General features: G+C 48.3%; 1 protein-coding gene across 5 annotated transcripts in view; it reads right to left on the bottom strand.

Annotated features, from left to right (window-relative positions):
* Positions 1 to 5698: 5698 nt before the first annotated feature.
* LOC311231947 (centrosomal protein of 95 kDa-like) overlaps positions 5699 to 15367 on the bottom strand; it is a 73553-nt gene continuing 63884 nt past the window's right edge. For all 5 annotated transcript variants that reach the window (XM_084318585.1, XM_084318587.1, XM_084318586.1 and 2 more), the window contains exons 16-19: positions 10163 to 10315; positions 8703 to 8849; positions 8191 to 8262; positions 5699 to 6855 (exon numbers count right to left, since the gene is read on the bottom strand). In XM_084318585.1, the coding sequence (XP_084174711.1) occupies positions 6688 to 6855; positions 8191 to 8262; positions 8703 to 8849; positions 10163 to 10315 (540 nt within the window). In that variant the 3' untranslated portion in view covers positions 5699 to 6687. The remainder of the gene's footprint in view (positions 6856 to 8190; positions 8263 to 8702; positions 8850 to 10162; positions 10316 to 15367) is intronic.

The following is a 15367-nucleotide window of genomic DNA, read 5'->3' as shown; positions in this document are numbered from 1 at the left end:
CGCGTAAACCGAACGCGGAAGGACAACCACCTTGGGGAAAGTATTCCCGCTTACCGTCCAATGAGCGACCTTCGGAGTCAGACAAGAAGATAGATACCAATTTCCCCCTCTGTGTATTCAGTAGAAAGCTATCTGGTAGCAAACTAGCCTAGCTTAGCACAATTGAATGGAAGCAGTTATATTTCGTTCTAGCCTAGCGTTCTGCTCGCTATATTGGACTAGCTCGTTTATACATATTGTATACATTGAAAGTATTTCTCATGCACCTTACATCTACCTGGCCACGCCCACTTACGGTCACGTATATAACCGTGACGCGAGGCCGTACTCATCCTTCCCGAGTCTTTCATTCGAAAGTGTGGCTACATGCGCTCTGCAGTCTGAAAATTCTTTGTTTTTTTTGCTCTCCTTTTTTCTTCTCCTTGGGATGGCATCTCCGGCGAGATCAAAGAAGCCCTTTGGGGCTCCACCAGCGATCATGGCGGGAGGGTGCTTTGCCGAGTGCGAGCCGCCCGGAGGCCGTTGAGCGCCCCTCACTGGTGAGGAGGACCTCCGGCCCCGGTGTACCCATCAGTCCGGGCAGACCCCCGACCAGCCCGGGCGCGGCCGCTCTTATGGCTCTCCGCTTCCACTTGGTCCCGACGTTCGGCAGTGAGCGAGTGTGGCGGCCACTGGCGGGTGGTCAGATGTGAAGGAACAGTACGCTGCAGGACCAGGGGGTCAGATGTGGAAGAACAGTACGCTGCAGGACCAGGTGGTCAGATGTGGAGGAACAGTACGCTGCAGGACCAGGGGGTCAGATGTGGAGGAACAGTACGCTGCAGGACCAGGTGGTCATATGTGGAGGAACAGTACGCTGCAGGACCAGGTGGTCAGATGTGGAGGAACAGTACGCTGCAGGACCGGGGGGTCAGATGTGGAGGAACAGTACGCTGCAGGACCAGATGTGGAGGAACAGTACGCTGCAGGACCAGGTGGTGGAGGAACAGTACGCTGCAGGACCAGGGGGTCAGATGTGGAGGAACAGTACGCTGCAGGACCAGGTGGTCAGATGTGGAGGAACAGTACGCTGCAGGACCAGATGTGGAGGAACAGTACGCTGCAGGACCAGGGGGTCAGATGTGGAGGAACAGTACGCTGCAGGACCAGGTGGTGAGATGTGGAGGAACATTACGCTGCAGGACCAGATGTGGAGGAACAGTACGCTGCAGGACCAGATGTGGAGGAACAGTACGCTGCAGGACCAGGTGGTGAGATGTGGAGGAACAGTACGCTGCAGGACCAGGTGGTGAGATGTGGAGGAACAGTACGCTGCAGGACCAGGTGGTGAGATGTGGAGGAACAGTACGCTGCAGGACCGGGTGGTGAGATGTGGAGGAACAGTACGCTGCAGGACCAGGTGGTCAGATGTGGAGGAACAGTACGCTGCAGGACCGGGGGGTCAGATGTGGAGGAACAGTACGCTGCAGGACCAGGTGGTCAGATGTGGAGGAACAGTACGCTGCAGGACCAGGTGGTCAGATGTGGAGGAACAGTACGCTGCAGGACCAGGGGGTCAGATGTGGAGGAACAGTACGCTGCAGGACCGGGGGGTCAGATGTGGAGGAACAGTACGCTGCAGGACCAGGTGGTCAGATGTGGAGGAACAGTACGCTGCAGGACCAGGGGGTCAGATGTGGAGGAACAGTACGCTGCAGGACCGGGGGGTCAGATGTGGAGGAACAGTACGCTGCAGGACCGGGGGGTCAGATGTGGAGGAACAGTACGCTGCAGGACCAGGTGGTGAGATGTGGAGGAACAGTACGCTGCAGGACCAGGGGGTCAGATGTGGAGGAACAGTACGCTGCAGGACCAGGTGGTGAGATGTGGAGGAACAGTACGCTGCAGGACCAGATGTGGAGGAACAGTACGCTGCAGGACCAGGTGGTGGAGGAACAGTACGCTGCAGGACCGGGTGGTCAGATGTGGAGGAACAGTACGCTGCAGGACCAGGGGGTCAGATGTGGAGGAACAGTACGCTGCAGGACCAGGTGGTGAGATGTGGAGGAACAGTACGCTGCAGGACCAGGGGGTCAGATGTGGAGGAACAGTACGCTGCAGGACCGGGGGGTCAGATGTGGAGGAACAGTACGCTGCAGGACCAGGTGGTCAGATGTGGAGGAACAGTACGCTGCAGGACCAGGTGGTCAGATGTGGAGGAACAGTACGCTGCAGGACCAGGTGGTCAGATGTGGAGGAACAGTACGCTGCAGGACCAGGGGGTCAGATGTGGAGGAACAGTACGCTGCAGGACCAGGGGGTCAGATGTGGAGGAACAGTACGCTGCAGGACCAGGTGGTCAGATGTGGAGGAACAGTACGCTGCAGGACCAGATGTGGAGGAACAGTACGCTGCAGGACCAGGTGGTGAGATGTGGAGGAACAGTACGCTGCAGGACCAGGTGGTCAGATGTGGAGGAACAGTACGCTGCAGGACCAGGTGGTCAGATGTGGAGGAACAGTACGCTGCAGGACCAGATGTGGAGGAACAGTACGCTGCAGGACCAGATGGTCAGATGTGGAGGAACAGTACGCTGCAGGACCAGATGTGGAGGAACAGTACGCTGCAGGACCAGGTGGTCAGATGTGGAGGAACAGTACGCTGCAGGACCAGATGTGGAGGAACAGTACGCTGCAGGACCAGATGTGGAGGAACAGTACGCTGCAGGACCAGGTGGTCAGATGTGGAGGAACAGTACGCTGCAGGACCAGGGGGTCAGATGTGGAGGAACAGTACGCTGCAGGACCAGGGGGTCAGATGTGGAGGAACAGTACGCTGCAGGACCAGGGGGTCAGATGTGGAGGAACAGTACGCTGCAGGACCAGGGGGTCAGATGTGGAGGAACAGTACGCTGCAGGACCAGGGGGTCAGATGTGGAGGGTCAGGGCCCGGGGTGTTGACAGGTTCTGGAGGTCAGAGGTCATGGTGTTGACAGGTTCTTGAGGTTAGGGCCCGGGGTGTTGACAGGTTCTGGAGGGTCAGGGCCCGGGGTGTTGACAGGTTCTGGAGGTCAGAGGTCATGGTGTTGACAGGTTCTGGAGGTCAGAGGTCATGGTGTTGACAGGTTCTGGAGGGTCAGGGCCCGGAGTGTTGACAGGTTCTGGAGGTCAGAGGTCATGGTGTTGACAGGTTCTGGAGGTCAGGGCCCGGGGTGTTGACAGGTTCTGGAGGTCAGAGGTCATGGTGTTGACAGGTTCTGGAGGTCAGAGGTCATGGTGTTGACAGGTTCTGGAGGTCAGAGGTCATGGTGTTGACAGGTTCTGGAGGTCAGAGGTCATGGTGTTGACAGGTTCTGGAGGTCAGAGGTCATGGTGTTGACAGGTTCTGGAGGTCAGGGCCCGGAGTGTTGACAGGTTCTGGAGGTCAGAGGTCATGGTGTTGACAGGTTCTGGAGGTCAGGGCCCGGAGTGTTGACAGGTTCTGGAGGTCAGAGGTCATGGTGTTGACAGGTTCTGGAGGTCAGAGGTCATGGTGTTGACAGGTTCTGGAGGTCAGGGCCCGGAGTGTTGACAGGTTCTGGAGGTCAGAGGTCATGGTGTTGACAGGTTCTGGAGGTCAGGGCCCGGAGTGTTGACAGGTTCTGGAGGTCAGAGGTCATGGTGTTGACAGGTTCTGGAGGTCAGGGCCCGGAGTGTTGACAGGTTCTGGAGGTCAGAGGTCATGGTGTTGACAGGTTCTGGAGGGTCAGGGCCCGGAGTGTTGACAGGTTCTGGAGGTCAGAGGTCATGGTGTTGACAGGTTCTGGAGGTCAGGGCCCGGGGTGTTGACAGGTTCTGGAGGTCAGAGGTCATGGTGTTGACAGGTTCTGGAGGTCAGGGCCCGGAGTGTTGACAGGTTCTGGAGGTCAGGGGTCATGGTGTTGACAGGTTCTGGAGGTCAGAGGTCATGGTGTTGACAGGTTCTGGAGGTCAGGGCCCGGAGTGTTGACAGGTTCTGGAGGTCAGGGCCCGGGGTGTTGACAGGTTCTGGAGGTCAGAGGTCATGGTGTTGACAGGTTCTGGAGGTCAGAGGTCATGGTGTTGACAGGTTCTGGAGGTCAGAGGTCATGGTGTTGACAGGTTCTGGAGGTCAGAGGTCATGGTGGTCCCTATGCTGGACGCTCTCCTTATGGGACGCCGTTAGTTTGATTTGATGCCTTTGATCTCTGTGTGCATTATACAACCTTACACCGACACTCACTCACACTACTGATGTCACTGAAACTCACACATCACTGTTGGTTTAATTTAGAAAGTGTTTCCTTGTCTTGTCTATAGTAGTTAAATACACAGTTTGTTAATCGACGTTGGTTGTCTGCGTCTCCCTCTTTGTCGCGGCCGTACGGCCGGTTTGTGACAATAATATAATGGAAGAAGTGGTTGTTTGTAGGGGTGTGACGATGGAAGAAGTGGTTGTTTGTAGGGGTGTGACGATGGAAGAAGTGGTTGTTTGTAGGGGTGTGACGATGGAAGAAGTGGTTGTTTGTAGGGGTGTGACGATGGAAGAAGTGGTTGTTTGTAGGGGTGTGACGATGGAAGAAGTGGTTGTTTGTAGGGGTGTGACGATGGAAGAAGTGGTTGTTTGTAGGGGTGTGACGATGGAAGAAGTGGTTGTTTGTAGGGGTGTGACGATGGAAGAAGTGGTTGTTTGTAGGGGTGTGACGATGGAAGAAGTGGTTGTTTGTAGGGGTGTGACGATGGAAGAAGTGGTTGTTTGTAGGGGTGTGACGATGGAAGAAGTGCTTGTTTGTAGGGGTGTGACGATGGAAGAAGTGGTTGTTTGTAGGGGTGTGACGATGGAAGAAGTGCTTGTTTGTAGGGGTGTGACGATGGAAGAAGTGGTTGTTTGTAGGGGTGTGACGATGCGACCTCACAATAATATAATGGAAGAAGTGGTTGCTTGTAGGGGTGCGACGATGGAAGAAGTGGTTGTTTGTAGGGGTGTGACGATGGAAGAAGTGGTTGTTTGTAGGGGTGTGACGATGGAAGAAGTGGTTGTTTGTAGGGGTGTGACGATGGAAGAAGTGGTTGTTTGTAGGGGTGTGACGATGGAAGAAGTGGTTGTTTGTAGGGGTGTGACGATGGAAGAAGTGGTTGTTTGTAGGGGTGTGACGATGGAAGAAGTGCTTGTTTGTAGGGGTGTGACGATGGAAGAAGTGGTTGTTTGTAGGGGTGTGACGATGGAAGAAGTGGTTGTTTGTAGGGGTGTGACGATGGAAGAAGTGGTTGTTTGTAGGGGTGTGACGATGGAAGAAGTGGTTGTTTGTAGGGGTGTGACGATGGAAGAAGTGCTTGTTTGTAGGGGTGTGACGATGGAAGAAGTGGTTGTTTGTAGGGGTGTGACGATGGAAGAAGTGGTTGTTTGTAGGGGTGTGACGATGCGACCTCACAATAATATAATGGAAGAAGTGGTTGCTTGTAGGGGTGCGACGATGCGACCTCACAACGATTACATTCTATTACGATTCTTCAGGCAACGATTCAATGCATCATGAAATCTCTTCATTTGACCACGATTCGATTCGATACATTTTCTATCAGTTAATTCGCCCCAACATTTTTAATACACAAATGTGGCTGGGGGAACTGATTCATTCAGCAGGAATGGACTATAGGTAAATAAAATTAATTTTTTTATTTCGATTATAATCGATTCTAACATTTTCAAATCGATGCAGTTGATTCTTTGGTCATGTAATCCTATTACAACTGTTTCTTTACATCTGAAAACCTATTCATCTGAACACACTTGGTTAATTACTATAATTCATATAATCAAGAAGGGAAAAGTGGCAAATTTCCAAGGAAAGTTACGAGAAATGTGATTATCATCGCCCCTCTAGTGATAAAAAAGCACAGCACCAGGTTAGGTTAATAAAACAGACATATTGTCGTACAGGTTAGGTTAATAAAACCCAACAGACACATTGTCGTACAGACATATCCAGCATAAAGAAAATTAAAATTAAAATTAAAAAAACATTGGATTAAAAAAAGTTATAATCTCATCCTAGTGTATGACATTCATAGATTCATTCCCATTATTAGTGTTGCATCCGATTTTTTTACAGCACACAATCTGACAACAGAGTTTTTTTTACATTCTTAAATACCAGTAATCATTAAAGTTAAAATAATAAAAAGGCAAATCGGGAGGACTTGGTCCACAGTGTCACTGAGTCCATGTTCAGCAGCTGAGCTGAGAGGAAGAGCAGCTATTAGCTACTGATCAGCACACAGGCGCATTCAGCTCCATGTTAAACACTTGCTCTGTCGTTTCGTTGGCTGAAGAGATTGTATCAAGTCCAAATAGGTTGCTCGTTAGAAGCTGTGTCACTAGGACAGCAGTACATCTGTGTGACACTAGATTTGTAAACATGTATGCTGCCATCTAGTGGTTAATCTTAGTTTCTAATGGTTCAAATCAAACAAGAAAATGGTAGCTTGGCTGAGTGACCACATTTGATCTGTTCATAGCTGGCTACAGAGTGAATCTGCTAGTTATGGGTGACATTGAGGTTTAAACTCCAGTTTTCTCTCCCTGTGTAGTTGCAAGACGATGCAGTACGATGATGTGGTCGCATCGCCTGCCCGTGGTGTTAATGCCCTCAGACAGCCGGTGTTGGAGCGGCCCTCTGTCTTGGTTCTGTCCGGGTCGGTGCAGACCGGGTCAGTGCAGAGGGCCGGTGTAAGAAGCCCGCTGGAGGCGTCCCCGGAGCCGCTGGACGTCCAGGTCCCTGAAGTGGTCGTCCTGGTCGTTCTGGACGATGATCTCCTGCAGATCACTGATCTCACGCTCCATCCTGGACCGCAGCTCGCGCTTCATCTTCAGCAGAGCCTGCAGCACCAGGGACACAGACAGACAGACACATGACACGCTTTAACACACAGAGCCTGCAGCACCAGGGACACAGACAGACAGACACATGACCTGCTTTAACACACAGAGCCTGCAGCACCAGGGACACAGACAGACACATGACACGCTTTAACACACAGAGCCTGCAGCACCAGGGACACAGACAGACAGACACATGACCTGCTTTAACACACAGAGCCTGCAGCACCAGGGACACAGACAGACACATGACACGCTTTAACACACAGAGCCTGCAGCACCAGGGACACAGACAGACAGACACATGACCTGCTTTAACACACAGAGCCTGCAGCACCAGGGACACAGACAGACACATGACACGCTTTAACACACAGAGCCTGCAGCACCAGGGACACAGACAGACAGACACATGACCTGCTTTAACACACAGAGCCTGCAGCACCAGGGACACAGACAGACAGACACATGACCTGCTTTAACACACAGAGCCTGCAGCACCAGGGACACAGACAGACACATGACCTGCTTTAACACACAGAGCCTGCAGCACCAGGGACACAGACAGACACATGACACGCTTTAACACACAGAGCCTGCAGCACCAGGGACACAGACAGACAGACACATGACCTGCTTTAACACACAGAGCCTGCAGCACCAGGGACACAGACAGACACATGACCTGCTTTAACACACAGAGCCTGCAGCACCAGGGACACAGACAGACAGACAGACAGACAGACAGACACATGACCTGCTTTAACACACAGAGCCTGCAGCACCAGGGACACAGACAGACAGACAGACAGACACATGACACGCTTTAACACACAGAGCCTGCAGCACCAGGGACACAGACAGACAGACACATGACATGCTTTAACACACAGAGCCTGCAGCACCAGGGACACAGACAGACAGACAGACAGACAGACAGACAGACACATGACCTGCTTTAACACACAGAGCCTGCAGCACCAGGGACACAGACAGACAGACAGACAGACACATGACCTGCTTTAACACACAGAGCCTGCAGCACCAGGGACACAGACAGACACATGACCTGCTTTAACACACAGAGCCTGCAGCACCAGGGACACAGACACACACATGACATGCTTTAACACACAGAGCCTGCAGCACCAGGGACACAGACACACACATGACATGCTTTAACACACGTGACCAGGGGACACGGACAGACACATGACACGCTTTAACACACGTGACCAGGGGACACGGACAGACAGACAGACACACATGACATGCTTTAACACACGTGAGGAGCTCTGCGTGGCCTTTTATTAAACACATGTGATGACAGATTACCTTTTCGTGGGCCTTCTTCCGGACCTGGATGTCCTGCCTTTCTTGTGCAAGTGTTTCAGTCAGTAATGAAAACTGGAATAAAAATAATAATAATAATTAGATCTATACAAGGTTCTTTTTTTAAATAAACATTAACAATCATGTTCCATAGACAACAGCTACTCTACTTGGTGCACAGACTCGGGGTGTTTAGGGTTGGACAGAAGCTGACCTTTTTATTTGATCAGAGTACATTATGTTATGGAATCTCAGCTTGGGTTTGGCAACATATCAGTTCAGTTAAAATCACAAATAAACAGACTGGTTCAGACAGCAATGAAGGCGTATTCAGAATACAACCCGCTCCCACCAGGTGTAAGCTACAGGGTGCATTAAAAACAGGGGAAGACACCTGAATAGGTATAAAGACTCTTTCATCCCTCGATCAGTGAAATGCCTAAACTCAGGACATGAGGAGGATTGGAAATGATGAGGGTCTTATATCAAATTGAAAAGCTTGATGTCTCTCCCACCTGGTCCTTGTAGTAGCTCTCCATGGAGTCGATCTGGTCCTGGTGCCGTCTCTGGTGCTCCAGACGCTGCTCCTGGGCGTCGACCCGCTGCTCCCGGAGACGAGCCTTCTGCAGCTGCAGACCCTCCTCAAACACCTGCCTGAACATCTGGACACACACACCAGATATTAACATCAGGGCTAGGAACATGGAAACGTCAAACTAGTATTCGGCCGAATATGAGACCAAAAATGATACTTGAAAAAGTCTTATATTTGAGGACTACAGATTGAGAGGTGTTTTGAGGAAAATAAAGTTTAAATTTGAAACAACATTTAACCCCTTTCTCTGTAAACTAGTATAATATGTTTGGTAACCATCTCCTCACCATCTCTAATTTAATATGGTTCCACTGGCTTCACGCTAGCTTAACCTCTTTGCTCCACTTCTACAAGGTAGATTTGCATGTATCTAGGGACATCTATGGATCTCAGGGAATGTATTCCCAGTATATTGTGTCCGTTACCAGGCTTGAGTAAATTGTGATGAACCAAAAGGAGAATATACATTTTCTTTTTTCATCTTTGATGGTGAATAACAATAACACCATGCTAACAATGACCAGACATGAGACGTGGGGTACCATTGGAAAGCCCTACTCACTGGTTACAACCCTGTCCAATCATTCTCCAGATCGCCAAATGATTGACGGAGGTAGAGGCTCGAGAGTGGGTTTTTTTTCCCGATTTTTCTCCCATCCCACTGTTAGTCGTTATGCCAATTCCCAACCCCCTTCCTGGTTGTTGCGCACTTTCCCCTACTGTTGGTCCGAGAGGCCGGAGACTGTCACATGCTTTCCTCCGACGCATGTGCAGCCAGCCGGCAGCCAGCCTGGCAGCGCAGATTCTCACCGGGAGAGTGTAACGTGTGGAAGGTCACACTACCTCCCTCCAGATCCTACCCTTGCTGAGCAGGCGCCCCGACCGAACTGTAGGGGTCGCTGTCCACAACGCCCAGGACCCACCCACGGCTTCCCTCCCCCTAACTCAGCCAAACGAGTTAGTATAGCGATCAGCCCGAGACAAAGGCAATGCTGACTCTCCGGGAGTCGAGACCGCAGCCTCTTGCATTGATGACAAGCACAATCTCCGCTACGCCACCTGACCACCACAGGAGTGGTATTTGAAAAAATGTAAAGTCTGCCGTGTACTTCGGCGCACGCCTCACATATCGGCATGTAGCTCGAGAACCGCTGAACGAATTTTGTCGCGTGGAAGGGCTATCGACAGGCAACAAATAGGGCTTTAATTCGATATATATTGTATAAAAAGAATATGCACACCCGAGCCGCTAGAGGTCGCCAAAGTGCCGGTGGGCAAATTGTCCTCAAGAGGGCCCACATGTGGGCCGTTGCATGCTTAAAGGGGTGTGTCTTATATTCAGCGATTCCTGGCAATAAGGTAATGGCTTTTCCTACTCACTCTCTCCTCTTTTGTGCGTGCCCTCGTCATGCGGGCACGGAGCTGTGCGTGGTAGTCATGGTGATACTTCTTGGCACGGGCCACCTGCTGCCTCTGCTCCCTCAGTCTGTTCTGGGTCGACTTCTGCTTCTGGACCCGCTCTCTGAAGTCTTTCTGATGGATCAATAAGTGGGGTTAGGGACAAGGGGTGTGTGTGTACAGTCATGTGTGTGACACTTAAACATTCCAATCTGTCACTAACGATTATTTTGTTATAGATTAATCTGTCGATTATTTGATCAATTAGTCGATTAATCTAAACAATTAGTTTACCAGAAAAATCAACAACAATTGATTCTATTTGCAATTGAATATTATATTTTTTTACTAGTATCCTCATGTCACATGGGTATAGGGCTGTTCGACTAAGAATTTGGATAGTCGACTTTGATTGGCCGAAATTTGCCGATACCCCCTGAATGAAAAAAAAAACAGTATAAATATATCATTCCATTTGGGCTGTGGGGGGTGCTTAATGACTGAAGGCTTATTGTCCTCTGCAAAATCATGCAATTGGTCCACTGATGGATACATCATGATATTGTCTAGTCTAGTGTGTTCATTAGACGGGTGAAATCCTCTTTCAGTGCCTTCAGTGTTTTCTTAGGCAGTTAGCCTCGTTGGTATGCGCTCCATTAGCGTTAGCCACGCTACGCTTCTAGGCCTCTTTGCTTTTGGAAAGAATGATAAAAAAATAAAAAAAAAAATAAAAAATATAATATATATTTTTTTGCATTCGACTAAGAGCTCCTTTCGATCGATTAGTCGACTATTCGACTAATCGGGGGCCGGCACTACATGGGTAGTTGCCTCTTTGAATATGCAGAGTGGGAGATGAGCCATGCCGTTTATTTATGTCTATAAATGCTGTGTAGTGTGGATGCCTACTGTACATGAGTAGGGTGAGTACCCTACATGCCATTACTGCTTTTTATCTATTGACTCATTATAGCTACACAAACTATAAAAATAGCTATTATTTATTATCTTGAAATAAGATAACCCCCGCTCGTTACTATCACATGGTTTATCATTACATATGATTTATCCATGCCTGTAGCTAAATTCTGAAAAACAGGGAACAACATTTACTTTTTACTAGGGCTGGGACTTTATCGCATTAATTTTGATTAATTAACTACAGAAAGAATTAAAAGTAAAGAAAATTGATGCATTTAATCGCATGATGATTTTTCTTTATTGTGTAAGAATGTTACCTTTCAAAGGAGACCAGACTCATGCATGTGCTATAAGTATAAAGTATAATAAATCGGAAATAACTTTTTTTCTTAGTCTGGTTTGTCCATAAAAAAAATAAAATTCCAATGGTCAACTGTTCTGGAATGTACTTGAAAGTACTGCGTTTTACTTTGACCTTGAAAGTGCTTGAGTTTACAAAAGGTTATTTTGTAAGCTGGGGAGGAGGAGTGTGCACCCGTGACCCCCGTTTCCATCAGGGGAGTTGATGTGGACATGGTTGAGGTGTACAAATACCTCGGTGTGCACATCGACAACAAACTGAACGGGTCAAAACATGCAGAAGCACTAGACAAGAAGGGCCAGAGCCGACTCTACTTCCTCAGAAGGCTGAGATCCTTTAATGTCTGTACAAGGATGTTGAGGATGTTTTATGAGTCGGTGGTGGCGGGCGCCTTCTTGTACGCTGTGACCTGCTGGGGTAGCGGACTGAGAGCAGTGGACACAACCAGGCTGGATAAGCTGGTCAGGAAGGCCAGCAGCGTGGTTGGGGTGGAGCTGGACTCTCTAGCGAGGGTGGCGGAGAGGAGGAGCCTCGCTAAGCTCCAGGCCATCAGGGAAAACCCCACCCATCCACTATACACAGACTTGGCTGACAGGAGGAGCATGTTCAGTGCTAGGCTCACACTACCCAAATGCAGCACTGAACGGCACAGGAAGTCCTTCATTCCAACAGCCATCAGACTATGTAATGCATCACTGTGCCTCACTGCATCACTGAGCACAGAGCGGCAGCTCAATAGTGGCAGGAGGACGCGACTAGCGGCCTCCAGGCTCCACAACAGGGGGCAGCGACGGCTGCCAGACATTGATCTAAGTCTTATTGGAACCCAAGGAGGTCAATACACTACCTAAAGCATACTGCACCTAGTTACACTGAATACTGGAATATATATTTCATATTTCATTTAGTTAGATTTAGATTTAAATTATAATTATAACCAAATTGTCTACCCCATGCTCAGTATGCTCAGTATATTCTTACCGTATTTATTTCTGTATATATCATTTCATTTCATTTTATCCTATTTTATTTTACTCTACTCTTATCCTAGGCAACTTGATTTGATTTGTGTTATTATTCTAATTTGTGACCTGTCCTGTCTAAATGTTTAAATGTTGAGCGATTTGCAGTGTCAAATTTCCCACGGGATAATAAAAGTATTTCTATTCTATTCTATTCTATTTGCGCTATATATATATATATATATATTATTCCTAAAATTGCTGCACTTTGTTAAAAATTGCATTGATCTGTTGGTCTGTAGTAGCTAATACAGGATTTTGCTGCTTAAACGTATGTATAATGTATATTCATTGATTCACTCGTATACCAACATTTATTTGAATTGAACAATTTTGCTTTTCGCATCAAATATTGATATGCGATTAAAATGTGATTAATTAACTATAAAGTCTAGAATTACTTTGATAAAAAAAATTATCGAGTCCCACCACTACTTTTTACCTTTAGATTAAAAAAACTACCAGTCAGAGATTTTTTACCGGCCAAAAATTATAAATTGCTTTTTAGTATATCTACAAGAATTATTATGTATTGTGTGTTATCTCTCCACGCTATGGTAGTGCTTGTGCCAGCACAGGAGATACGATTACAATTAAAATTAAGGCTGTCAATAGATTAAAATATTTAATCTGATTAATCGCATGATTGTCCATAGTTAACTCGCGATTAATCGCATATTTTTTATCTGTTCTAAATCTACCTTAAACAGATATTTTTCACATTTTAATACTCTTATCAACATGAGTCAACAAATGCTTGCTTTATGCAGCCATTTAACACCAAAGGATGACCCTCATGCATTGCAAATTAGCATAAAATTCACAATTTTGTAAAAAGTTCTAAACATTTTGTCAGAAACAAACATAGTATCAATGAGAGTATCAATAATACACCTGAGCGGGAAAAAAATAACATTAATCTTGCGATAAAAAAAATAGTGGCGTTAAAATAATTGTGCGATAATGTGTTAATATACCGCATTAACTTTGACAGCCTTAATTAAAAAAATATATATAGGCTATACGCTCATCAGTGAACCTGAAAGGATCGCAAATGCTTTTAATGATTATTTTATTCCGTCTGTAAAGGAACTAGCATCTAATTTAGTCACTCCCACATATCTCCCCCCTGACGTCTCCTGTGAGCTGTCCAATATCCTAAACTCTGAATAATTCTTAAGCCTATGATATTCACGGCTTAAAGATGTCTTTCTATAAGACTCATGCTGACAGTTTCATGCCTCTCTTTCTTCACCTGACCAATCTCTGCATCAGGCTCTCTGTTTTTGCCTTTGTGTGGAAAACTGCCCAAATCATCCCCATTCATAAATCCGATGATCCCACTCTTGTGTCAAACTACAGACCAATATCGATACTCAGTCTCAATCATATAAAAAACATTACAAAAGGCCATTTGCAACCAACTAAACTCCCACCTAGAAAGCAATAACCTACACAATGACTCAATTTGGTTTCCGTTCTACCCGCTCAACTATGTCTGCATTATTATTATTCAATGAACAAATGTAAGGCGGGGGGGGGGGGTATCGGGCTTAGCCCCTCCCCCTTCCAGCTGGAGTCGACGTGAAACACGGAAGTTATCAAAGGCGAGCGAGTCCTGGCTCCAGGCAGAATCACACATAGTCGTTTAAGAGAAGTTATTTATACTTTGAACGTGATTCATTGCGCACTAGTGAGATATGACTTGGATGACTTGGACCAATCGTGACGGCCCTAGAGTGTTCTAGAGTGTGGGCTCACCAGTCTGTGGTCCTGTTCTAGAGTGTGGGCTCACCAGTCTGTGGTCCTGTTCTAGAGTGTGGGCTCACCAGTCTGCTGTGGTCCTGTTCTAGAGTGTGGGCTCACCAGTCTGTGGTCCTGTTCTAGAGTGTGGACTCACCAGTCTGTGGTCCTGTTCTAGAGTGTGGACTCACCAGTCTGTGGTCCTGTTCTAGAGTGTGGGCTCACCAGTCTGTGGTCCTGTTCTAGAGTGTGGGCTCACCAGTCTGTGGTCCTGTTCTAGAGTGTGGGCTCACCAGTCTGTGGTCCTGTTCTAGAGTGTGGGCTCACCAGTCTGCTGTGGTCCTGTTCTAGAGTGTGGGCTCACCAGTCTGCTGTGGTCCTGTTCTAGAGTGTGGGCTCACCAGTCTGCTGTGGTCCTGTTCTAGAGTGTGGGCTCACCAGTCTGCTGTGGTCCTGTTCTAGAGTGTGGGCTCACCAGTCTGTGGTCCTGTTCTAGAGTGTGGGCTCACCAGTCTGTGGTCCTGTTCTAGAGTGTGGGCTCACCAGTCTGCTGTGGTCCTGTTCTAGAGTGTGGGCTCACCAGTCTGCTGTGGTCCTGTTCTAGAGTGTGGACTCACCAGTCTGCTGTGGTCCTGTTCTAGAGTGTGGGCTCACCAGTCTGCTGTGGTCCTGTTCTAGAGTGTGGGCTCACCAGTCTGTGGTCCTGTTCTAGAGTGTGGGCTCACCAGTCTGCTGTGGTCCTGTTCTAGAGTGTGGGCTCACCAGTCTGCTGTGGTCCTGTTCTAGAGTGTGGGCTCACCAGTCTGTGGTCCTGTTCTAGAGTGTGGGCTCACCAGTCTGTGGTCCTGTTCTAGAGTGTGGACTCACCAGTCTGTGGTCCTGTTCTAGAGTGTGGGCTCACCAGTCTGTGGTCCTGTTCTAGAGTGTGGACTCACCAGTCTGTGGTCCTGTTCTAGAGTGTGGACTCACCAGTCTGTGGTCCTGTTCTAGAGTGTGGACTCACCAGTCTGTGGTCCTGTTCTAGAGTGTGGGCTCACCAGTCTGTGGTCCTGTTCTAGAGTGTGGGCTCACCAGTCTGTGGTCCTGTTCTAGAGTGTGGGCTCACCAGTCTGTGGTCCTGTTCTAGAGTGTGGGCTCACC

Source organism: Notolepis coatsorum (assembly GCF_963971535.1).
Source record: "Notolepis coatsorum genome assembly, chromosome: 7".
Lineage (NCBI taxonomy): Eukaryota > Metazoa > Chordata > Actinopteri > Aulopiformes > Paralepididae > Notolepis > Notolepis coatsorum.
The sequence above is the reverse complement of the archived record's forward strand: the minus strand, read 5'-3'. Positions and strand labels throughout refer to the sequence as shown.